This window comes from Pogona vitticeps, chromosome 6, assembly GCF_051106095.1.
Source record: "Pogona vitticeps strain Pit_001003342236 chromosome 6, PviZW2.1, whole genome shotgun sequence".
Taxonomy (NCBI): Eukaryota; Metazoa; Chordata; class Lepidosauria; order Squamata; family Agamidae; genus Pogona; species Pogona vitticeps.
In genome coordinates this window covers 42,663,690-42,689,777 of record NC_135788.1, presented here as the reverse complement: position 1 = coordinate 42,689,777, position 26,088 = coordinate 42,663,690, and the positions used below count along the sequence as shown (strand labels likewise).

At 40.6% G+C, this 26,088-nt stretch overlaps 1 protein-coding gene across 13 annotated transcripts in view; it reads left to right on the top strand.

Annotated features, from left to right (window-relative positions):
* THRB (thyroid hormone receptor beta) overlaps positions 1-26,088 on the top strand; it is a 268,006-nt gene that overhangs the window by 114,868 nt on the left and 127,050 nt on the right. For 7 of the 13 annotated variants that reach the window (XM_073003406.2, XM_078377281.1, XM_073003403.2 and 4 more), the window contains exon 4: positions 18,436-18,500. The exons of the other annotated variants lie outside the window; for them this stretch is intronic. In XM_073003406.2, the coding sequence (XP_072859507.2) occupies positions 18,471-18,500 (30 nt within the window). In that variant the 5' untranslated portion in view covers positions 18,436-18,470. The remainder of the gene's footprint in view (positions 1-18,435; positions 18,501-26,088) is intronic. 13 annotated transcript variants of the gene reach the window in all.

Genomic DNA, 26,088 nt, shown 5'->3' with positions numbered 1-26,088 from the left:
ATGCCCTGGCTCTCAGGTTCCAGGGGTCCTCCTGGTCTCGCTTGTCCCTCTGCCTTGATCAGCTTGATGGTGCTGCCTGGTCTCCCACAGCTGCTGCTTGAGAGGGGGCTTGAGAGGCACCTCCTTCTCTGAGGAGAAGGTACCCCACATCCCAGCCAGACTAGCAGACCCAGCTGCTGCCTCCGTTTGCCCTTGCCCAACAGAGAAAGAGCACCTGCCAGTCAGTCGTCCCACCCATACTTCTGCCTCTCCTCCCTTCCCAAATGCTGCTGCTGCACAAGTCAGTGTACAACAAGGGTCCAGTGGCTGCTGCCAGTGAGAGCTGGCTGAGCACCAGCCAGGCAGCTATTTCCCACCCTGCTCGCTGGGAGTTGTTGGCAAGCCTTGCAGGAGGTGAGAGGGACCAAAAGGCCCTCACTTGGGAGGGGGCAGGAGCACCTGTGTGCTGACTCATGTTCTAGGGCTGCCACACTCTCCTTCCCTGGAGGTTGGTGGGAATCAGACGAGCACATAGATAGGGGTGGCCAGATGGGAAATACCAGGTGGGTGGAGAGGACTGTCGCCACCCACCCTGCCATGCTCGGTGAGCTCTTCACCCCTTGAGTCACCCCCCCTCCTTTGGGGGAAGCAGGACCAAAGAGAGATCTGTGCTTGGGGGAAGTTACTTCTTTGAACTACTTAGTTGCCCACTGGCTGGGAGGGATTCTTGCAGTTGTTGTCCACGGGTTAGAGTCTATGGGTTCTTGGGCACAGTACATGCCTTGCTCCAAGTGCTGGCAACCCGCACTATGTCATTTATCATTTGTATAATAAGTACACAAAAATAGTGTGCTTCTGCAACAAAAAGGATGATCATAATGATGGAGCTCAAGTCCTTGTTATTGTTATGACTCATGAGCCATGAAGTTGCTCCCAGCCTCACATTATACAATAAATTAGTCACCTCCAAAAAGTCCTGTTGTTCTTGAATCAATTCATTTCATATTTGGTCTTCCTCTTTACTTGATGATTTCCAATTCTCCCAGCATTATTGTCTTTTCCAGTTTTTTAAATAAACAAAATAAAGAGCAAGAAGGATATTGGCTACACACCATAATAATAGAAACAAAGGACAATGCCATTCACAGTTCTTCTTCCCTGGCAAGACATTAGTGAAAGTTAAAAATATACCAAAAGTGGCAAGAGACATCATACAACACTTTAAGATATTGTAACACTAACAATGATATGGATAAAGTAGACCATTTTGAAATCCCTCTCATTTATTGTTCACTGTCACAACAATTATGTATTTCATAACTATATACCAACTTAGTAACTTTTTCTTTAGACTTTTTTAGATTTTCCACATTCAGTTATGTGTTTGGGGGAGTATGGAGAATTCCCATTTGTATTGTGAATTTGTGATCCTCTGGATGCCGTGATCCTCAGAATCAAAGGCAAACCCTTGATAGATATAACCTAAGGTATCATAACTCATTGTGGTGTGGCGGATAGAAACTAGGATTAGGACTCAGGAAAGCTGGGTACAAATCCTGCATCAGCATGGAAACTATGTGACAGTTCCAGCATCTTACTTTTAGCTGAGAGACAATGATAATTTTTCCATGTCTATCTGTGTGGCCATTTATGTCGAAGAGAACTGAATGTCCCAGTGCAAATTTTCCTCCAAAACACAGAAGCTGAAATCCTGTTGCTTAGCACAGTAAGTCTCACTAGAGTTGGCCCATTGATTCAACAGGAAATTGGTGACTCATTTGATTAAAATGGGCTTCCTCTAGTTGCAACTTACTTAGCATCGTAAGTTGCAACTAGAATAGCCCATTTGAAGCAGTGGAACATATGGAGGAGTTTACTCAAAAATCCCCACTGATTCAGTGGGCTTTTTCTAATATAGGTTACTACACCAAGCAGGATTTTAGCTAGTGTGTCAACATTTCAGCAATACAGCAGCACAATCTTAGGTCTGCCTACTCAGAAGTAAAGTAAGTCGTACTAATTCATTTTAGCTCACTGTGATGTAAGTGCAGACAGGCTTACAGCCTAGATTAACTATGTTTAGATGCGAGTCTTCATTTCTGGAAGAAATAAGAGTTTAGTGAAAATCTTCACTTTGGAAAAAGCACTTGGCACTTTTAGAGCAATTATTTTCCTGAATTTCTGCCAAAGTATTAGTATACAGTGGTTCATGCAGGCAAGATGAAACCTGAGCTGAAATGCTTGTACTGTATGTGTTGAAACAAAACTAGTGTCCTGCAGCAGCCTTTATGTTTCTGATATATATATCAGCTGGTGTGTGTATAGTATATACTGTATGTACTGTACAGCTATCTGTACCAGTAAAGAGGTGCAGCAGCCAGGTTTGGAAGCCTGTTTCCAATAGCCATTATCTGAAAGCTGTCGTGCATTGTATTGCTTCTGAGTCTCCCTGAAGACTCCCTACTCCGGAGGAAGCCTTTGCTCATGAGGTGTCTTCCCGGTAGCCAAGTACTTCAGCCAAGGGCCTCAAGCAATACCTGTGCCTTCAGACTGTTCCATTATTATGGTCTGGGAGGGAGGCTCAGCATTCTCTTCTAACTAGGGAGCAGAGTTGTCTTTATCTGTAGATTTTACCTCCTGTGTTGCCAAGTTGAAGGTTCTGTAGGGATTTTGAGCTCCTCACTATCTTCCGAGCTGAGGTACGGTGGTGCCTCGCTTAACGAGGATAATCCATTCCAGTGAAATCGCTGTAGAGCGAAATCCTCGTTAAGCGAAATAAAAAATCCCTTTGAAACGCATTGAAAACCCGTTCAATGCATTCCAATGGGCTGAATAACTCATTGTCCAGTGAAGATCCTCCATAGGGGAGGCCATTTTTGGTGCTTGTAAGGTGAGGAATCCATCCAAAAACACAGCGGGGAGCCATTTTACACAGTGGGCAGCCATTTTGGAGCCGCTGATCAGCTGTTTTAAAAACATTGTAATGTGAAGAATCGGTTCCCGAAGCAGGGAACCAACGTCACAAAGTGGATTTTGCCTATTAAAACATTGTTTTGCGATCGCAAAAGTGATTGCAAAACAGTCATCGTATAGTGGCTTCGTCGTTTAATGAGGCAATCGTTAAGCGAGGCACCACTGTATTCCATCTCACTCTCACCTGAGGAATTCTCCAGTGGCTCTGACTTATTTGAAAATGCCAGAAGTGAAAGCTTTCAGCATAATTAAATTGTTCAGAGCAGAGATAAGCTAAATTAGCTACAGCAGATATTGACAATGATGTGCTAATGCATTGACCTGGAAAGCCAGTTTTCCCAAATTAGTTATGACTAACTCAAGCTCTATTGATTTTAATGGGCCTACTCTTAAATCTAACTCTCTAATAATCTGGATTCCAATCTCAACATTGTTACTAGGTGGAGTTATAGTACTGTCTAGATAAAAACAGCATTGCCTTTTGAACAAAAATAATTATTCCAGTCTGTTTTTAAAGTGGAAGATAGGGTTTAATCTATTAATTTTCTAAGGAAGGAAGACAGAAATCTCTCCAGTTTTATGGGAGACTATAGTTTCCCATAAATTAGGAGAGAGATTCTCCACCCCTTGAACTCTCAACTGTAGAGTCCCCAAGGGATTGATTGTTGTTTAACATCTATTTGATATTGTTAGGGAAGGTTGGCACTCACCATGGAAACACAGGTAGTGTCACTGGTGTGCTCTGCCTATTTCCTTCTCTGGCAGATAGCTCAGCTATGTCCCTATCTTGATGTTGGGGTGCTTACCACTCTGGTCCATGCGCTCGTAGTCTCAAGATTAGACTACTGTAATGCACTCTTTGTGGGGCTACATTTGAGACTGATGCGGAAGCTTCAAATGGTGCAGAATGTGGTGGCCAGGCTTCTTATTGGGGTGAGAAAATATTAGCATATTTCCCCCACTCTGCTGCCTTGCATTGGCTGCCCGTTCATTTCTGCATTGATTTTAAAGTGTTAATGATGACATATAACACCCTAAATGGTTTAGGACCTCAATATCTAGCGGAATGCCTCCTCCCACCTAGATCTACCCAAATCACTTGTTCTAGCCAAGAAGGATGGCTGAGGAGCATAACGCCGAGGGAGGCCTGGAGAGAACGAACAAGAAACCGGGCCTTCTCAGCAGTGGCCCTTTGCCTCTGGAACAGTCTGCCGCCAGAGATTTGTCTGGCTCCCTCACTGGGCGTTTTTAAGAGCAAACTTAAGATCTGGCTCTTTAGGCAGGCTTTTCCTCATGTCATCACCTGCTTATTTTTCCATCTTGAACTATATTATTACTGATGTTTTTTATTTTATTATATTGTTTTTACTTTTATCTATTATTGTTAGACTTCGGTGTAGATGAGTGGGGAATTAAATAAATAAATAACACATACATACATACATACATACATACATACATACATACATACATACATACATACATACATACATACATACATCTGGAGATTTACAGTTTCCTGTCATCAGTATGTGAATGACATGCGACTCTATCACTCCTTCCACCCTCTGCAGTGGATGCTGTCCCATCGCTTGAGTACTGGCTGGCTGCTGTGCTGGAGTGGATGGGGAAAAATAGACTGAGGCTGAACCTGGACAAGACAGAGGTTCTCTGGGTGGGTGCCCTTGGTGTCTGTAGTTTGAGTAGCTCCCTTTGCTTTGGTGGGGTTACCGTCTCTGCCAAGGATGAGGTACACAGGCTGTGTTCTTCTGGTGACCAGCTAGTGGGTGGAGTTAGTAAATGCCAACATTTCTCCCTAATCCTGGTCACTGCTTGCCTGTCCGCTTCCATGACAGCTTCCATGACAGCATCACCACTTTAAATTTTTAATGTTTAAATGTGTAATTGTTTAATAATAGTTATATTTTAGCATTTTTAAAAATATGTTGGATTTCTTTTTGTTTGTAGTGGTGTTTTATTGTTTGATCACATTGTTAACTGCCAAGAGTGGCCGTAGGCTAGGTGGGTGGTATATTAAATAGGCAGGCAGGCACAGGCAGGCAGGCAGGCAGGCAGGCAGGCAGGTAGGTAGGTAGGTAGCTGAATTTATACAAATAAATATTACTGGAAAGATTGAAAAGAGCAGCTTTAGGGCAAGAATATTCTAAGTGTGGATGCAGTGTTAATTGCATGGATTTGGGTTCAAATGATCCGTGAAAATGAGGTATGTGTATATTTTATGGTGTACAGCAGGAGTCTCCAAACTACAGCCTGTGGGCCACATCTGGCCCGCCTTGCCTTTTTATCTGGCCTGAGCATAGGAAGAGGAGGCAAAGACAGCAGGGGTGGGGGATTACTTGGGTCCCCCTTCCCTCGTCTTCTTACCTTCACCTGGGCATAGGAAGAGAAGCAAAGCCTGACAGAAGCGATCCCCCACCCCTGCAGTATTTGCAAAGATAGTGGGGGTGGGGGAATTGTTTGGGTCCTACTTCCCTTATCTTCCTATGCCCAAGCAGGGACAGGAAGAGGAGCAAATCCTGATCTAAGCGATTCCACACCCCCACTGTCTTTCCAAAGACAGCAAGAGTGGGGGATCACTTGGGCCCCCCTTTCCTCCTTCGGTCCTCGAATATATGTAAAATATATGATGTGGCCCTCATACTGAAAAGTTTTGGCTACTTCTGGATTTGTCCCTCCTCCACAATTTCCTCCCATTTTTGCTTCCCCTGTGGCTTCAGATGGTCCTGGATCAAAAATGTGTTGCCCCACCCCAGACCTAACATACTTGGCCATTTCTGCCCCAAGGAGATTATGTTGGCCCTTCTTTACTTAGTTTTACGCAGGACATTGAAATATGTTTCCCTGCATAACTATTGACTTATTTAAAAGAGTTAGCTCCTTTATCATATCTGCTCTTTATTTTTAACAGTCTTTTTTTCTCCTGTTTTAAAAGTTGTGAGGTTATGATATTTTAATTTTTCCCCCAGTGGCTTTAAACTTTATATTTAAATCACTTCCATCACCTTTTTGGGGTTGAAAAGCAACTTGGAACTAATCGCATAAGTATATGAAATAAAATCAAACTAATTCCTTGGTGATAACATTCATATTCCTCCCAACCACAATCTGAGTTCTCACCATGAAACCCCCATGTCTTGTACCCTGGCATAAACCTTATCCAGCAAAAGATATTACCAGCTGTTGACTGACACATTCAGCAAACAGAATGGAGTGCAAAGTGTAATACATTGTGTGCCGAAGTTGAGCCTTACTTTAATGACCCAGCAGATGTGTTCCTTTGGAACACTGCATTCATGCTGCTCAGTTGTACCTTGCCAAATGCTGTAGTTTCTTTCTTGGGACCTAGGCAGTAGTGTGTTTGAAACCTTGAAAAGCACCACTGGTCAGAGTTGACAATACCAATCTAGATGGACCAGTGGTCTGACTGAGTATAAGGCAGCCTCTTGCTTTCTTTTTTCTTTTATATCATCTTTTCCCACTGGTTAAGGATAATGGAGAGGTCTGTGGTTCAACACATCTGACAGTCATCAGGCTGGGGAAGATGTTTTCAGATATGCACATAAGTGTTTTTCAGGAGAGCACAAATGACAAGCTACCTCCTGTTATCAGTCTGCAGTCAGACGATGGCATGATGGAGTGCAATTATCCAGCCTAACAAGCCAGTCCAGTTCCCTGTTCTCCGCAGTACTAGTTCTCTCATGCTTTCTTTTTCCTGTAGCACTTTTTAAAAAGTGATGAAGATAGTGATCTGGATTTCAGTGTAAAACATCTGGCCTGGGTAACACTCTCCCCACCACCCCCAGCAAAACTACTACTACAGATTAGGAGCTCTAAACTTTTGGTGACTTTTCCTACTGAAAATTCAGGAAGATAATAATACATCCTTGGAGCAGAAATGATTTACAGTAAAAGGAAGATTGGTTAATAATACATAAAGCAAACGTCACAGAAAATAACCAGAGCGTGAAGCAGTTGCAGTGCGTGCTGTCTACCTTCTGCAGACTATTTCTAGCTTCATTCGTGTGTTGTGCTGAACTTCAGCAGAGTCTTATTTTCCTCCCCAGTGTGAGCTCAGTTCTTCCTCATAATGATTTTTTGGTTACACTTTTGAATACCTCAAGCTGTTTGTAGATTCCTCTCTAGCTGCTGGTATAAGAATGGAAGACAAGGTACCCCTGTCTTCATCATTTCTGCTTGTAGTGAGAAGCAAATAAACTCTTATGCAGATCTTACCGCATTGGGGCAAATTCTGTAGTCAGATTTTTTTGATCTCTAGCCCTTGAATGGCTGCTGGCTACTGACTCACCATCACCCTACATGAATTGAGCCTTAAGGAAATACCTGCAAGTTTTGACCATGCTTTGCACCAGAGTAGAAAGACTGAATCTTTGTTTTTAAATGCTAAGAAGCATCCTTTAGGTCTACATGATGTTGCCTTTGAGGAACTGATATTCTAGTTTGAATTGTTTCATTTGTCTAAAAAATCGATGGTGTTTTATATTGTTGACAACTTGATCTGAAAGTAGGGTATACATTGAAAGTAGAAGATAGTACTTCATGCCTATGTATATCCCATCCCCCTCAGGATCAGTAACTGCAAATATTTTGGCTTTGTAGGAGAAGATGACCCCAAGAGCTTTCTATCACTGTGGTAAATAGAGCGCTTCAACTTCCCAAAGCTGACTTGCTACACATTGTGACAAAGAAATAAATATTCTAGGCATCATAACTGATTATGCCATAGAACAGTTGCTCATGGAATTTATCAGAGCAGAGATAATCTTGGACTTTATCTTATCTGGTGCCTCCTAGGTCCCAGAGTGAGACATGAGGATTGTTAAACAATCTAGAAACAGTGACTATAATGCAATTGAATGTAATGTGTATGTAAGCAGAAGGTAAAGGTTCCCCTTGACAATTTTTTGTCCAGTCGTGTTCGACTCTAGGGGGTGGTGCTCATCCCCGTTTCCAAGCCATAGAGCCAGCGTTTGTCCAAAGACAATCTTCCGTGGTCACATGGCCAGTGCGACTTAGACACAGAACGCTGTTACCTTCCCAGCGAGGTGGTCCCTATTTATCTACTTGCATTTGCATGCTTTCGAACCGCTAGGTTGGCAGGAGCTGGGACAAGTGACGGGCACTCACTCCATCACGTGGATTCAATCTTACGACTGCTTGGTCTTCTGATCCTGCAGCACAGGCTTCTGCGGTTTAGCCCACAGCATCAAGCAGAAGAGTGACAGGGAAATTCAAAAAGGGACATTTCTCTAAAATGATGGATCTCACACAAAAGAATCAGAAATAGAGATGGGGATATTCATATATGAATATCCCCCCCACAGATGCAGATAACAAGGGTCCGGCCCCCTGGGGCCAGACAGACCACACACAATTCTGCCACTTCCACATGTTCCACAGTGCCTTCCTGTCTCTCCGTTGCTCTGCAACCTGGCGGAGTGGCTCATCAGCCTGCCTTCTGCCAGGAGTGGCCAAACCATCACGAGCAATGGAGCGATAGGAAGGCACTGCGCAGCTCGCAGCAGTGGCGGAATCGTAAGTGGTTGGTGTGGGGGTATATTCATATATGAATACGAATACCACCATCTCTAATAAGAAAGGAAAAATCTAAGAGGGAAAAAACTTCCAAAATGATGTTTAATCAGCTGTAGAGTGGTACGTAGTAAAAATCCTAATAGTGAAGTTTCACAGCTTTTTCCATGATAAAACAAAGTTCTTAATCCTGCCTCACCTCCCAAAATAGATGAGAATTCTGAGTAGTTTTTAGATGGACATCTCAACTCATATCATAACTCAAAATCAAATTAAAAACATTAAATCAAAATATTAAAAAATCTTTTTTCCCCCTGTAAATTTAGTTGAGATCTTGGTAAATAGCTGAATTGACCATGGACCATTTTGTATCCTGGAAAACTATTTTATTATAGTCTGTTTTTCCCCCAAGGGAAAAAAAGAATCTTCTACAGTAACTGTAGTTGGATTTTTTCTGAAAAAATAATGCTTAGAGGAGTTAACATGCTATCTAATTAAAATAATTGTGTTTTTATCTTACTAAGATTTATTACATCTTTTTAATTTTCCTGTTGCATTTTAATTTTTTCTGCCATATTTGGATTGTGTTTAATTTTTCCAACTTCTATTATGAGGAGTGCTAATGGGATCAATAAATTTCATTCATTCAGCAAATTGTAGAAAGGACAAATATGTGGCTTTCCAAATTAATATTTGACCCAATTGAACTGGCCAGCCTTTGAATTACAGTGGTGCCTCGCACAACGAGCACACCGTAGAGCGATGAATTCGCTCTATGAGGCTGGTTTTGCGATCGCAAATGCAATCGCATACCGATGCCTGCATAGGGCGAAAATCGCAGAGCGAAGGTCGGTAAGCGGTTTGCTTACCGACCTTCGCTTTGCGACCCGCCGATCAGCTGTTCGGCAGGTCCAAAATGGCCGCCGGAAGCCCCCAAATGGCCACACACAGCATTTTCGCGCCCTCGTTAAGCGAGGGGAGGGGGTGAAAATGGCTGCCGGCCATTGGAAAAGCATCGCTGTACGGTGAGTAAAGCTGCTATTGGAACGCATTAAACTAAGTTTAATGCATTCCAATGGCTTTTTCCTTCCCGTACAGCGATGTTTTCACACAGCGAGGGTTAATCCGGAACGGATTAACCTCGCTGTGCGAGGCACCACTGTAATTTGAACTGCCTCAGGTGATGTTCTGTGTTACTGAACTGAGGCGAATCTTATAGTTGCTTCAAATCCCTAGAATTTATAGTTAGGTCCTGAAATGTCATCTAATTCTGTTGATAGTTTTGGTTGACTTAATATACTCGTGCTTCAAATTCCAGTAAACACAGAGGATATAGAGTGTACAAATCTTTATGGGAAATTTGCTGTGCACTGAAACCGATTGGAAGGAATGCCATGAACTCATACTTCGTTATCATTAACATTTTGGAAATTTTGACATGTCTGGGGTTTAGATGTCAATTATATAATTATCTGTACCCATAGTAGTTATATGGAAAAAGGATTTTTATCATTGAATTCTGTCCAAGAAGACCATGAAGTGAAGGATTCCTAACCCATGGGATAAACAGGTCTTAGAAAGGGTGTCATTGTTTGTCTCTGCAGTGCTGCAGACTTTTGACGGCAATTGTTTAATAGTTGTTAAACCCTCACCTCTGCTTCATACCACCTTATATATTGTCATTGCCTAAAAGCAGCGTATAAGTTTGTTCAAATTCAGGATCTTTGGAATTAAGTAATAACTTCATTTTGAAAGCAACCAGTTTGATTTTTTTTTAGAAGATGTGTGTTGCTAATTCACATTTGAGCACAGCATGTAATAAAAGCTACCTTATTATGTTGTAGCATACTGCATGGTTATACCCATTGTACAAAGCCATGTTGTGTTAGTTTGGTTCCTGCAAACAAATTAGAAAGGAGTAGTTAAAGCAGATAATTTGCCTGAGCAAGTGGCAGCAGGCAGAACTGCTGGCTGTTTTTGATGATCATGTGAAATTCCCCACACAGACTCCCCTTTGCACTGGAGAGGGAGTGAACTGTTTAATGCTGGCACAGCAGCTTTTTGCTAATGACTTGAGTGCATTGCCAGAACCCAGCTCCCTTCATGTACACCTGCACAGGGATTGAGGAAGTTCTTGGCAGAATCTGAGTCTCCTCCTTTGTGAGGATAAGGTTCAAGATGCTGTCAGTTATTTGAGATGGAGCAAAGACTTGTTGCCATGGGGAAGTAGCTGAAAATGCCCTTCTCATGGCAGGCAATTCTTCTTAGCCAGTTATTTTCATAAGGACTCACCACTTAACTTACCCTTGGTCTCAGTCTGTATTAAGAATGTAAGGAATACTCATGCATTTTCTTATCCTCAGTGAAAATGATTGTCTCAACACACTAAGACACCCCACTAAAAAAACTGGCAACCATTCACAGACTTCTGTTTCCTGCATGAAAGGAAAAGGACCAGTTTTCTTTAAAAAATGTCAGCAGCAACATTATCAGAAAGCAGTCTTTTTTAAACACACAAAATGTATGCATAAAATTCTTGTAAAATCCTTGTATTTTACATAAAATTCAATGTTTATACATAAAACATAAAAAGTTACATTGCAAAAACGTATGCATTTTTGGGCAAAGCTACTTCTGCAGATTTTCTTGAAATAGGAAAAATGTGCAGATTTTCTCACTATCTTGCCCAACTCATGCCAATATCATCCTCAGCTGTGAGAACAAGAATGAAATAAGCAAAGTGAAGGAAATAATTGTCCATATTATCATTGCATTGGTAGTAGGCTAGACATGACCCTTGAAGTTTCTTCTAGCTGTACAATTCTGTGATTCTATGATTTGGCTGGTGAGATGAATAGAACTATATGGAAAGGACATGTGGATACAGTACTATATGTTGGGCAGAGAGCTTCTCTCTTGAGACTCTTGATTCCCATTTGTTCTCTCTTCAGCAGCCCTCCTCTTCTGAGTCCATTGGTTTTTTGTCTGCAAGAAGATACTTTACCAGTAACATTTCAGAATTTGCAAATATTTATTTATTTATTTAATACATTTTTATAACATCCCACTTAGTAAGAAGCCACTCCTCTGGGTGGCTGAACAAGCAAAAAACACAACAAACAACAGTCCAAAAGCAAAAAGCAAACCCACACAAATCATCACCCCTCCACCCAAGTAAAAAGGAAAACTAAAAAATGACAAACTCAAACTAATATCTGAATAACTAGTAGATATACTCTTGTATACTTCCAATATCACATCAAAGATCAATGCCCAAGTGTGTCTCATTACTAAGAAGTGGCTTTTGGCCAATGATGTGCTGTGTTTTGTTGTGAATGTATGTTCCTTTATTCAAAAAAGCCTAATATGCGCTGTCTTCTGAACCACAGATGTCCATAATGGTTCATTTTTAAAGTAAAGCTAAAAGTACTTAATAGTACTGTAATCATAATCATCATCAAACTTCAGACCTGTAAGGAACTCTATGGATCATTGAGTCCAGTATCAAGGAGGCACAATAGGGAATTGAACTACCAGTCTCTGGCTCCAAAGCCAAATACATAAACCGCTGAGCTATCCAGCAATTCATCTAGTTGTGCGCATCACAGAACAGCTGCTACATCTCTAATGCAAATATTTCCTGTTTGGACAAGTAATTTCTGGTAATGGAAGATAGTCAGACATGCTGTAAATTGCAGAATCCCCCATCCTGTTGCCCTGTAAATGCATGGATCTGATATCTTCTAGCCATTTTATGGAAACTTTTGGAGGTTGTTATCCAATGTATATTTTCCATGAAAGGGAGCAAAAAGAGACACTGATAGTGATTATTTTTGAAAATGCTTTATTTCTTTAAAAAAATTATATCATGGCCACTCTGTCTGGCAGTAAGCCATTAGAAGCTTAATAATAAATATATGATAAATAACAATCAAGGAAGTATTTATTTATCAACTATAAGTCATTAAAATACGTTAAAATAAAATAACAAGCAGCAGGTGAGATAGTTAATTAAAAAGAAAATACAATAAGGCATAAACAGGAATCAAAGAGACAAATGTACAGGGAACAAGCGAGCTCGAATGTTAATTGCAGCCAAGGCAAAGTTTGCCACGTTTAAGGTGGTATTGGCGTTAATGTCAGCCAGGAGCCAACAGACCTGGGCGAGATTAGGTCTGTCTTGGATGGAAGTCAGAGAACTTGCCAAAAACCTTGATCTAGGGGACCTTTCAAGGATCAGGAGCAGGGTACGAGCAGATATCATACAGGTGTCTCTCATCTGCTGAGTAAGAGTCTTCTGAGGAGAACTTGCTTCCAACCAGGGCTGCTCCCGCTCTGAGTCAAATTCCAAAATAGAGTCGGTAGGTCTCCCTTCCCTTCCCAGTTCCTCCCGGGTTTCAGAGTCCGGGGGGAAGTGGCCAGGTTCAGCTACAGCATGGGATGGTAGAGAAGGGGGGAGCTTGGCACTTACATCCTTGGCATCTTTAGCGTTCGGCGAGGCCGTAGAAAGGTAGGGAGTTATCTGTGGATGAGAAGGCTGTTGTTTTTTTTCCTCCTTTCTTTTTCTTCTTCACAACCGGCATGATAAATATATGATTTCTGTGTTGGTTTAAAGGCTGGGATGACTTGTAAGTGCATTGGAAATATGTGCTATCAAAATGTGTATTCCCTAGGTCTGAGATACTGCTCTTGCTGGATGTTGAAAAAATTTAAAACGGAGACATTTAGATATATGAATGAGGGGACAGACCTTTTGTTTCATTATGTTGCTTGCATGACTAGATGAAGTAGAACCCGGTCTTTGATTTGTCATTAACTGTGGACACACTCTAACTGGCGAAAAAAATGTGAGTGTAGGAGGAATTGCATGGCAGTTTCCTCCTTCCTGTCATTTCCCCTTCACACAACTAGTTGTTGATTTTGCAGCCAATGTGCAATTGGCTGTATGAATGTGAGCCTGTATGAGGGAAAGGAGAGATGCTTGCACAATCACCCTTACACAATCACAGAAACAAACAAGATTCTGACCAGTATGTAATATGTCAAAAGGCACCCTTGGAACAAAAGCTATTTTCAAGAAGGATTAAGCTGATGGCCAGACTTAATTTTGGAATGGAAATTACATATGTTCATAGATGGTTATCACCTAACAATTTTTGTTCAGTCTTTTCTTCTCTTTAGAGGTTGCTGTGATACCACATAAAGTGCCTGGTGCTTTTGAAGGCTTAGATGTGCCAGTCACATTTTCAAATGTCAATTGATTTAAAATTATGCAAATCTGTGTGAGAGAGAGTGAGAAGAAAGAATGAGAGAGAAAGAGAACTGGATTTCTTAAATAAGCAATTTCAAACTTATTTTTATAAATTAAAAAAGGTGGAAAATTACTTCAAAAGATAATGCCTGGAGGCTGTACAGGAATGGATGCAGGAGAACGGGCTGAGGCTGAACCCGGACAAGACGGAGGTACTGAGGGTGGGCGCCCCCACACCTGGGGACATGGGAAACTCCCTCATTTTTGGGGGGGTGACCCTGCCCGCCAGGGATGGGGTCCGTAGCTTGGGTATCCATCTTGACCCAGCGCTCACCATGGAGACCCAGGTGGCGTCCGTGGTCCGTTCCGCTTTTTTCCATCTCAGGCGGATAGCCCAGCTGCGGCCCTACCTTGATGTGGGGTCTCTCACCACTCTGATGCATGCACTTGTAGTCTCGAGATTAGACCACTGTAATGCGCTCTATGTGGGGCTACCTTTGAGATTGCTGCGGAAACTACAGGTGGTGCAGAATGCGGCAGCCAGACTACTCAGTGGGCTGAGAAGATACCAACATATCTCCCCCACTCTGGCCACATTGCATTGGCTGCCCATCCGATTCCGCATTGATTTCAAAGTGTTAACGCTTACTTACAAAGCCCTAAACGGTTTAGGACCTCGATACTTGGCGGAACGCCTTCTCCCACCTAGATCTACCCGTGTCACTCGCGCGAGCCAGGAGATAAGGCTGAGGAGCCTAACGCTGAGAGAGGCCCGAAAGGAAAAGACCAGAAACCGGGCCTTCTCGGCGGTGGCTCCTCGCCTTTGGAACAACTTGCCCCCTGAGATTCGCGCGGCTCCCTCCCTGGGCATTTTTAAGAAACAACTAAAAACATTGATGTATAGGCGGGCCTTCCCAACAGAAAACCCTTGACGATCTTTTTTCTTATTCTGTTCTTTATTTTAATTTTTTTATTTACGTTTCTGCTGTAAAGTTTTAAAATTACATTGTTGTTTTTACTGTAAGCCGCCTAGAGTGGTCTAATATGATCAGATAGGCGGGATAGAAATAAAATAAATAAATAAATAAATAAATAAATAAATAAATAAATAAATAAATAAATAAATAATAGTGTACATTTCATAATGAAATATGTGACCTCACAGTCCCTAAAACCTCAAAGGAAAAATACTGGCAGAAATCCTTTTACTTACTATAGTCAGTCACACTGGAGTAGACCCACTGAATTTGTGGAGATTTGATTAATTCTCATAAATTCCATTGATAAAACTGGGCTTATTCATGATTTTCAATCCAGTAGTAAGTCAAAAACAGAGTAAGCCCATTTGAATCACTGGAACCTGTGGAGGAGTTGATTTACCAAATCCCCACTGATTCAATGGGCCTATTCTAGTGTGACTGACTACAGCAAGCAACAGTTTCAGGCATTGTGTATTTCATAGTAAAGTGATGCATTGGTTGGTTAGGGCTCTTCCCAATTTCCTAAATAAATGAGTTCAGTATATGAGTTGACATTTATTTATATAATCAGTGGTGGAAATTAAAAGAATAATGAAGGTTATGTATAAGCCAAGGTCAAGCAGTCCGATTATTCTATTATTCAGTGATGTTCTTTTTAAAGAAGAGGTGCCTAAGAATTGTGATGATTACTGTAAAACTACAAGCCATCACCTGAATAAGAAAGGGTTATTTTCTTCACTGCAGGAGAATTGGCATTGATGAGTTTATTATCAATGGCAGCTAAATTTGTCTTAGATTTGTTGAACTCTGTATACAACCAGACATTTTGCTAAATCAGCTCAGGATATTTTGGAGGGGGAAAATCTCTTCTCCCCCAGAGAAGAAGACAACAGTTTGATAGTCTTTGCTAATTAAACTGGACTGCCCCCATGTTGAATAACAAACTTGTATGTATGTTTTTGTGCCTTTTGTTGCACCCCTAAATTTAGTGGGATTTATTTCTGAATAAACGTACATGCTGAATAAATACTTTAAAATCAGCACAGGGACACTCTAATGCTAAGGTTTGCCTGGTGGACTATTTTCTACAGTTAATGATTCATCATCTGCATTCTGCTATCAAATAAGACCAAAAGAACAGAAGTCAAAACTTCAAAAAGAGTCACAATGCCAGCAGGCTCTGTAATACAGATTTTATAATATACATTGCAATTCCTTAAACAAGACACTTATTCTGTAAAATGTACTACAGGAGTTTTATTGTTGGCTTTCGTTTGCAAGTCTGCAAGCATTATAATTTACTGTTCCTTGTATATGGCAATTCTGAATCACTCGTTTGTGTGTGTGTTTTGTTTGTTTTGTTTTGTATTTTGTAGGCCTTTAAGACAATAAGAATAGCCTTTCTAGACCAGACATGCCTGATTGGCATTGCTAGAACTGTGATTTTCAAGGCTTCCAGGCAAGGAGGCAGATCTCAGTATAATGTCAGCAGTCAGCAAGGTCTGCAAAACTATGCATTTCCCATCGTCACTATACAATGCAACTGAGAGCATGCCACCACAACCTATATGAACCAACCACTGTAATAGTTTGGAGTCAGTACATGAGTGTGTGTGTGATAATAGATATGTACATTACATTTGCGTGGCTCGTGAATTATGACAATATTTACCTAGATGGTGACATCTGTCCAGCATTTAGAAATGTTTCTCTCTCATTTTCTTTTTGGACTACAGTGGCTATAATACTTGGGGAGCTCTGGAAGAAGTCGTCCAAAATAGTAGCTTTTCCAAGCTCCGCATTTGCCCTTAAAATGACTGCATGCAGCTGCAACTGTCTTGAGAAGGCACGATTGAGGAACTGTGGTGCCAGTTGTGTCATCAAGTTTGAGTGTTTTAAGCTCTGTACCTGTATAGCCAAAGCTTAAAGGAGATGGTTAATTGTAGGCCTCAGTGTGTGACATCTGTAGAAGTCTTATACTATAGAGGCATCTGTGGTTCTTTGGTTTTTACAAAGTGGTCAGCTCTGAATACTTTCTTGGAACTTATCTTACTTTAAAACTTAACTGTGCATAATTTACAATGAAGCACATAGATTAATTCTATTGCTTTAAGAGGCACTTCATTTGTATTCTCAGCTGGAATAAGTGGATCTAGCCTCTTTGTTTCTCTGTGATTTTTTTTTAATCATTCAAATCAGTGACTACTTATTTAGAGACTTTAATTCTATACACAACCTGCTGATAGATGCAGGGTACTTAGACACAAAACCCTTAAAATATAATCAGCTTATGGTCATGACAATTCTGCAGTTATGTTATAACTGACTAATTAATAGCAAAAGTAACAAAGAATATTGTGCAATATTGAAACTAGGGCCAGTTACAGATAACACATAATTAGAAACTGAAATCATGTTGCTGTTCCAGAAGATTCCCAAGTCACATTGTGATTCTAGAACACCTTCATGTCAAAGAGAAATAAAACTTACAAAGGAAGTTGTGTATATGTCCTGAAGACAAACCACAAAACAAAGCAAACTAGCTTGCAAACGGAGGGAGATGAAAAAAAATCTGCTGTGACAATAAAACCTTCTAAAATTTAAAAACTTCAATTTTCTAATGATGTGCTATCCATAATATATACCTTGATGAAATGTTAGTCATGAGACAGAGAGATATTAGCTACAGTGGGAAAACATTAAGGTTTTGTACAGAGGCATTCAAACATGCAGCTTCCATCTTCCTAATTGAAGTTTAAAGAGGAACTGGGGAGAAATAGATTAAGTGCATTAGTTGGTGTTTGAGCAGATGGGATGGGACCCTACTGATAGAACTTGGGAGTTACTTTTAAGAAGAGTGAAAATAATGGCATGTTGAAACCATTCATAACTGAGCACCACTGGTAGAATAATGCTATGGATCCCATTATCCTACTACTGATGCTCTGCTATGGATGGCTTTTGTGTTATTACATGCATTCTTCCTCAAAGTAACTTTTCAGATACTGCCCTTAAATGTGCTATAGAGCAGTGCTCATAATCCACAACCGGCATGACCACTGGATGCCCTATGTTGAGATGATGGAGTTGTATAGAAAGTTTCCTTGACCATTTAACTTTGCATAGTAGATGGATCCAATTTGAAACAGACTGTTATTAACTAGACGCCTAGATTTTTGATCCTTCAAATTCAACACAAAACAGTAGTCATGTATGTCATGGGAAATACTGGTGAGACTCAGAATAAGCTGGTTCAGGAAAGAAAATGTTCATTGTAGCAGAAAAAGCAATTGCTCAGCAGGAAGTTTTCTGTTAATTTATGGTGTGTGTGTGTGTGTGTGTGTGTGTGTGTGTGTGTGTGTGTGTGTGTGTGTAACTGCACACTTCATTCAAGTGCCTCTTTTTAAACATGGTTCTGTATAAATGCACATGAATAGTGCACTCTTGATTCGCCACTAAACACTCTTGGCCAAATCTCAATGCCAAACAGAAGTATTCTGTCAACTACCTGCTGTCTGCTCACTGCAAGGAGCTCCACTTTCTAACATCTGAAGAACTAATATATAGCTTTGAAAGCCTTGGGTTTATTAAAAATGATCCTTTGAGCTTGAGAGCTGTAACCTAACTTTTTTTTTTTTTGTCTTCCATGGCAATTTCTATGGTGACCTTCTTGGTATCCAGTACTTCAATAACATGTTTTCAGAGGTAGAACCAGCATGTCCCATGGCAGCATCCCAGAAAAAAAAGTGAGATAAATTTATATATCAAATTGGTGCATGACAATAGTTCCTTCCTCTTTTCATGAAGGATAATATCAGAAGTACCACTATGGAACAGTGCCCTTTTTGTTCTCCATCATGTGCTTTTAAAACTCACCATGCCTTTTTGTCTCTTCAAGACAGAGTCTTTGTTCTCTGTGTTGTACTTGGTTGATTGCTGATGGTATTGGTACTTTTTCAGTGAGATTATACTTGTCTTGATATGTTCATCGACAAAATCCATGACTTCAGGTGCAATCGGACAGACTTTTAGCCTGCTATTTGGTCTGCTGTGGGGATGGGATGGTTCACCCCTTTCTTCCAACAATCACACAATGTAATTGCTGGAGTGAACCAGCTCATCCCCAAAACTTTCCTACCCACACCTTTCTGGTCTTTTCCTTTTGTGTGTGTGGGTAAGATTGCTCTGATTTAGTTCATTGCCGGTGCATGTGATTGCTGGAAGCAAACCAAGCAAGCTGTTTTCTTTGAATTTCTGGTACTGTGAAGAGGCATTCTAAGATAGCAACTTCCCAATATTAGCAATTTAAACACTTATTCTGCTCTGTGGAAGGGCATAGGAAACTAATTTTTCTGCACATTGTATTGCAGTGGTGCAGATTTGCTGCATCATTGATACAAAAATTAAAAATTGAAAACTTGCTCCTGGAATTGGGCAATAAGGGGGATTTTTCCCCTTTTCTTTTTGTGCCTTGTTATAGCTGGTGGATTCAGCTTCAAGCAGGTTCTGAACCTGACCTTTAAGGCAAGTCATAAAAAAGAAAAAAAATATTCCCCCTTGTTGCCCATTCCTGTCTCCTCCCACTTCCAGGAGCAGATTTTCATTTATATATCTGCACATCTGCATTTAAGTCTTGTTAAAATAAAGAAGGAAGGAGGAAGGGCAGAGGAACTAGAGACCAAATTACACACATGTGCTGGATTATAGAGAAAGCCAGAGAGTTCCAGAAAAAAACTGACTTCTGCTTCATTGACTATGCAAAAGCCTTTGACTGTGTGGACCACAGCAAACTATGGCAAGTCCTTAAAGAAATGGGACTGCCTGACCACCTTATCTATCTCCTGAGAAATGTATATATGGGACAGAAAGCAACAGTTAGAACTGGATTTGGAACAACTGATTGGTTCAAAATTGGGAAAGGAGTACGACAAGGCTGTATATTGTCCCCCGGTTTATTTAACTTATATGCAGAATACATCATGCGGAAGGCTGGACTGGAAAAATCCTAAGCCGGAATTATGATTGCCGGAAGAAATATCAATAACCTCTGATATGCAGATGATACCACTCTGATGGCAGAAAGTGAGGTGGAATTAAAGAACCTTGTAATGAGGGTGAAAGAGGAGAGTGTAAAAAATGGCCTGGAACTCAACATCAAAAAAACTAAGATCATGGCCACTGGTCCCATCACCTCCTGGGAAATAGAAGGGGAAGATATGGAGGCAGTGACAGATTTTACTTTCTTGGGCTCCATGATCACTGCAGATGGAGACCGCAGCCATGAAATTAAAAGACGCCTGCTTCTTGGGAGGAAAGCGATGACAAACCTAGACAGCATCTTAAAAAGCAGAGACATCACCTTGCCAACAAAAGTCCGAATAGTCAAAGCTATGGTTTTTCCTGTAGTGATGTATGGAAGTGAGAGCTGGACCATAAAGAAAGCAGACCGCCAAAGAATTGATGCCTTTGAACTGTGGTGCTGGAGGAGGCTCTTGAGAGTCCCCTGGACTGCAAGGAGGACAAACCTATCAATTCTAAAGGAAGTCAGCCCTGAGTGTTCATTGGAAGGACGGATCCTGAAGCTGAGGCTCCAGTACTTTGGCCATCTCATGAGAAGAGAAGACTCCCTGGAAAAGACCTTGATGTTAGGAAAGTGTGAAGGCAAGAGGAGAAGGGGACGACAGAGGATGAGATGGCTGGACAGTGTCTGTGAAGCAACCAACATGAAACTGACAGAACTCCGGTAGGCAGTGGAAGATAGGAGGGCCTGGCGTGCTCTGGTCCATGGGGTCACGAAGAGTCGGACACGACTAATCGACTAGACGACGACGTAAATGGTGGCATAGATTTACTCTTAAAAATGACTCAAACATTGTCAGCTTCTGCTGAAATTCAACATAACCAGTTTCCCATAAATTAATCCTGAACATGAATTTGTGAATGCACTTCCATGGAGTCTGAGTCACTCAAACAATAAATGTTCATTCACATCTTCAGGGAATTTAAAGATGTTGGTGAAGAATTATTTTAAATTAGCAAGATAGCTTTCTGCATGTTCTGGGCTGCCTGCATTATGGACCGTCTATGGGTAGCCCAGGAAAGTTTATGGTGGAATATAATACCTAGATACTTTAGCTGTTTTACTTGCACAATGCAAGGACCATTAATTGTCCAATTTCTTGGTGTTACAGAGTGAGCGAAAACCATAATTTTGGTTTTAACAAAATTTATAACCAATTGGTTGTTCTTACAGTAGGTCATAAATGTATGGATCATCCGTTTAAGGCCTATTTTCGATAGGGACAGAAGAACCACATCATCTGCATAAAGCAGTAGGGGACATTTGGTCTCTGCCAATCTAGGAGGATGGAAGTATGTTCCAAGACACCACCCAAGCAGATCATTTAAATACAGGTTAAATAATGTGGGGACTAATATACAGCCCTATCGAACCCCTTTATTAGCCTGAATAGGTTTTGTCAGGTTTCCTTCTGTACCACATCTAACATGGAGTGTGGTGCCCTGATAAAGACATTTAATAAGATATAGGAGTCTCTTATCTATAGAGGTTTTGTATAATTTTGACCATAGAATATCCGTTGGGACAGAATCAAAGGCTGATTTTAAGTCTATGAATGCAGTACTTATACTTAAATACCTTTATTGGCATAATACACACATTCAAACATACAAAAGTGCAAAAAGCAGCTTGTGGAAACGACTCCTAAAAGACTAAGACTTCAGGTTGGATTCAAGAGCTGAGTTAGTTTTGATTATGTCCAACAGAAATTTACCAAAAGCATTCAGAGAATTCTCATCTGTCCGCTGTAGAATAGAGCTAAGATAGGCTTTATCGGTGAGCCAGGGCTTTCGTTGTGGTAGAGAGGCAAAAAATTTATCCCTCGTGGCCGAGTGGAATGGGCAATGGAAAACGATGTGGGGTAACGTCTCTACAACATTCAGCACGCAAGGACAAAATCTGTTGTTGAAAGGAATATTGTTAAATCGGCCCGTTAGCACCGCCGAAGGGATTGAATTACAGCGGGCCAAAGAAATCGCCCTTCTAATTTCGGGGTTGTGCAGTATGGAGATGTAAATCGGTGGCCTACCTACTACCAAGGGGAGATTCCAGAACAGAGGTGAACAAGATCTGTTAGCGGCTCTTAATAAGTCTTGTGAGTTAATGTCAGCCAACCTTTGTTTGACAGTTCGTAGGGCAGACTGGAACGGAAGAAACCCAAGGGTGTCCGGGTCTAGCCCGATCTGTTTGATCTTCCTAAGCCAACCATCTACTGGGGGGCAGCTATCTTTTTTTAGATGGTAAAGTAGGCTTGTTTGAGAGGTGTCAAAATACATTCTTAGCCAGTATTTGCAGGTTCTATACCAGGCAACATCCTTGAGTGGGAGTTGTCCCGTTTCGAGGCATAAAGCCTCGTAGGGGACGCAGTTTGGCATAGCCAAGATTCTTCTCAGAAAAGCTGATTGGAAGCTTTCTAGTGATTTATGGTAAGCATTGATCCAAATGGGAATACCATATAGGGCTTGAGAAATAGATTTAGAATTGAATATTTTGAGGGCTGCCGGGATTAGGCGGCCCCCTTTATTGTAGAAGAATCTGGAAATTGCCATTGAGGATATTTTGGCTGTCGTTTGTGCCATATAGCGATGGCCAGCCCAGGAGCTGTCGGCTGAAAATAACAGACCCAAATATTTAAAGGTCCTCACCTGTTCTATTGGATGTCGTTTGAAAGTCCATTTATATATTTTACGGGATTTAGAAAAGACTAAAATTTTCGATTTCTGGTAGTTTAGTTGAAGTTCATTGGTGGATAAGTAGTCCAGACATTTGTTCATTAGTCTTTTTAGGCCCAGCCGAGACCGCGAAATAAGTACCGCTTCATCGGCATATAAAAGGACTGGAATCTTACAGTCACCAAGAATTGGAAAATGGCCATCAACAGTCGATAGTTCTGGGGCCAGGTCGTTTAGGAACAGGTTAAATAAAGTCAGGGCCAGTGGGCAACCTTGCTTGACTCCCTTGTTTGTAGGGATTTCTTCAGTAAGAAGGCCATCCCATGAACATCTTATTCTGCAAGACGTGTTAGAGTACAATTGCCTGATGGGATTAATCAGATTAGAAAGAATTCCGGTTCTCTCCAGCTTGGACCAGAGTAACTGCCTATCAACACTGGCAAAGGCTGCTTTTAAGTCGAGGAAAGCTACAAATAATTTTGAGTTGGCTTTAATGGAGTACTTATAGGCTAGATGGGATAAGACAGCGCAGTGGTCCAAGGTGGAGTGGCCTGGTCTAAACCCAATTTGTTCAATGCCTAGGATATTATTCTGGGTGATCCAAGTATTAAGATGGATCAAAAGATAGTTGGCATACAACTTGCCTACTATTGAAAGAAGGCTGATTGGCCTGTAATTCTCAGGGAGACAAGGATCTCCTTTTTTGTATATTGGAGCAACGACGGCTTGCTTCCAAGATTCCGGAAGAATTCCACTGGCAATTGCCGTTGAGAAGAGTCCTGCCAGAATAGGGGCCCAGAAATCGGGGTTGGATTTCAACCATTCCCCCATAATCATATCAGGACCGGCCGCCTTGCCAGACTTGAGTGAGACAATTAGAACTTTAATTTCTGACGTTGACACTTGCGGCCAGTTCGGAGTGGCAAATGTTTCGGAAGCCTCTTCGATCGGAGGGGCTATATTGTCAAAAAAGAGGTTTGAGAAGTGCAATTTCCAGTTATAAGCAGGAACTGCTTTAGGGTCGTGACCTTTGACTTTGAAGGATCCATTCACCAACGCCCAAAAGGAGCAAGGGTTAAAGTAAATTGTGGCCTGATAAAGTTTTTCCCATAACATTTTCTCATACTTGGTCTTCTTACATTTGGCTAACGAGTTCAGATGAGAATTTAGAGAAAAATATTCTTTAAGAGCCTGCTGAGAGTTTAGTTGCCTAAACTTTTTAAAACAACTTCTGGCCGCCCTTTTATATTGTTGGCATTCATAGTCAAACCAGCTCGGGTTACTCTGGCATGGGTCAGAACGTGAAGCATTTGCGGGCAGCGCTAGGTTAGAGGTAATGCGCTCTAATAGTTGATTGTACAACCTTACCACTTCCGATGGATGATTCACCAAGAGTATGGAGGAACTAAGTGCAGAAAAATTTGGGTCCTCCAACAGGAGAGCCAGTTTAGTCTGGGTTAGTTTGTCCCACCGGAATTTAGGGGGGCAGATGAATGCAGTATAGAGCCCATTACCATGAGAGGACATATATTTCTCCACAAGATGGCTCAAAATCATACAGTGATAGATTGCTGATCTACCCTTTCTAAATCCTGCCTGTTCCTTCCCCAAGATATTTTCCTCCTCTATCCAAGTAAGTAGTCTTTGATTTAAATGATTGGAGTACAATTTACCCAGGACAGAGAGTAGACCGATTAGTCTGTAGTTGGTTGGGTCTCCTCTTTCTCCTTTCTTAAAAAATAGGAATTATTATGGCTTTGGACCAAGCAATGGGAAATTTACCTGTGTTATTGATATGGATGAACAAGTTTGCCAGCAGAGGTGCCCACCAATCCATATTAGCCTTTAGCATTTCAGGGAGAATGGCATCTGTTCCCAGGGCCTTGCCTGATTTTATATTTCTAATCAGGGTTTTTGTTTCAGTCACTGTGACCGGCCTCCATGGAGGAGTGTCATTTAAATTTATAGTTGGAGAGAAATCTATTGATTGCTCTTTAATGTCCCCAAATATTTTATTTATTTATTTATTTTATTTTATTTTATTTATATCCCACCTATCTCACAATAAATCAGATTAAAAAAACCCTTTTTAAGAAACCTGTTAAATATTTGGAATAAATATAAAGAGAAGTTTTGTCCCTTAACTTCACCATTAAAACTAGTGACTGAGACAGAAAACTTTCCTACAAATTTAAAGGATTTAGTAGAACTATTTAAGAATAAAAGGGTTGCAAGATTGAAGGACTGGATGGGTAACATGAGATCGAAGGAGTTGATTATGTCTAAACTGCAATCTAATAAACTATCATGGTATAATCTTATTCAGTTAGACACCTGGACAAAGGATTGGTTGAAAACTAATGGTAAATGTAAAGAACTTACTAAGTACGAACAATTTCTGTCATCACATGAAGATATGCAAGATACAATTTTGAAAGGAATAGTAAGTAAAATATATAATATTATTTTGGAACAAGAGGAAAAAGAATGGGGAATAGAAGGTTTAAAATTAATTTGGGAAAATGATTTAAAAACAGAAATTAAAATAGAGGATTGGACAAAAATGTGGAGGATGAGAGTGTTAAGATTAATGTCAACAAGAATAAAGGAAAAAAATTTTAAAATCTGTCTAAGGTGGTATTTGACTCCTGTAAAATTGAATATAATAAATCCAACATACCCCAAAGCATGTTGGAAATGTGATGAGGAAATTGGTACGTATTTTCATATGTGGTGGGAATGTAAAGTGGTTAAGAAATTTTGGGAATTGATTTTTAAGGAAATGTGTGATATATTTGGTAAAGATATTGATTTTAATGCCAAAATTGCTTTATTGTCAATTTTTGATAATACAGATTTGGACCATCACTCGAAAGAATTAATCACTGATTTTATGACAGGTGCTAGAATATTAATAGCTAGATTTTGGAAAGACAGGAATGATATTAAAATTGAAGACTGGTATTGTGAAGTATGGGACATTGCATTAAATGATAAATTGACTATGGAACTTAAAATAAAAAGAGGGGAAATAAGTTGTAACAATTTCTATGATATTTGGGGTAAATTTGTGGAATTTGTGTTAGTGAAAGGAAGGGGGAAAGCCTCTAAAGAATACTCAATACAATTTTGGAGAGGTAATCTGTAAGAAAAAAATTATTATAGTAAATAGAGTCCCGTGGGTATGGGGTGCACATTAGAATTTAGTTTATAATAAGCACTATTACTTGTATTTTTTTTGTATTTTTGTTGTTATGTATGTGTTTTTTGTGTATTTTTTGTATAAAAATAAAAAAAATTAAAGTATATATCCTACCTATCTAATCAATTAAGACCACTCTAGGCGGCTTATAACAACAAAAAACAACAACAATGTAATTAAAAGCAATTTTACATAAGGGAAAACTTTCAGCAAGATGGGACAGACAGTAAGGAGTGGAAAGAAAGGGAAGATCAGGAATTGACTAAGGGGAAGGCCTGGCGAAACATCAGTGTTTTTAGTTGATTTTTAAAAATGCCCAGCGAGGGAGCCGCGCGAATATCAGGAGGTAGGTTATTCCAGAGGTGAGGAGCCACCGCCGA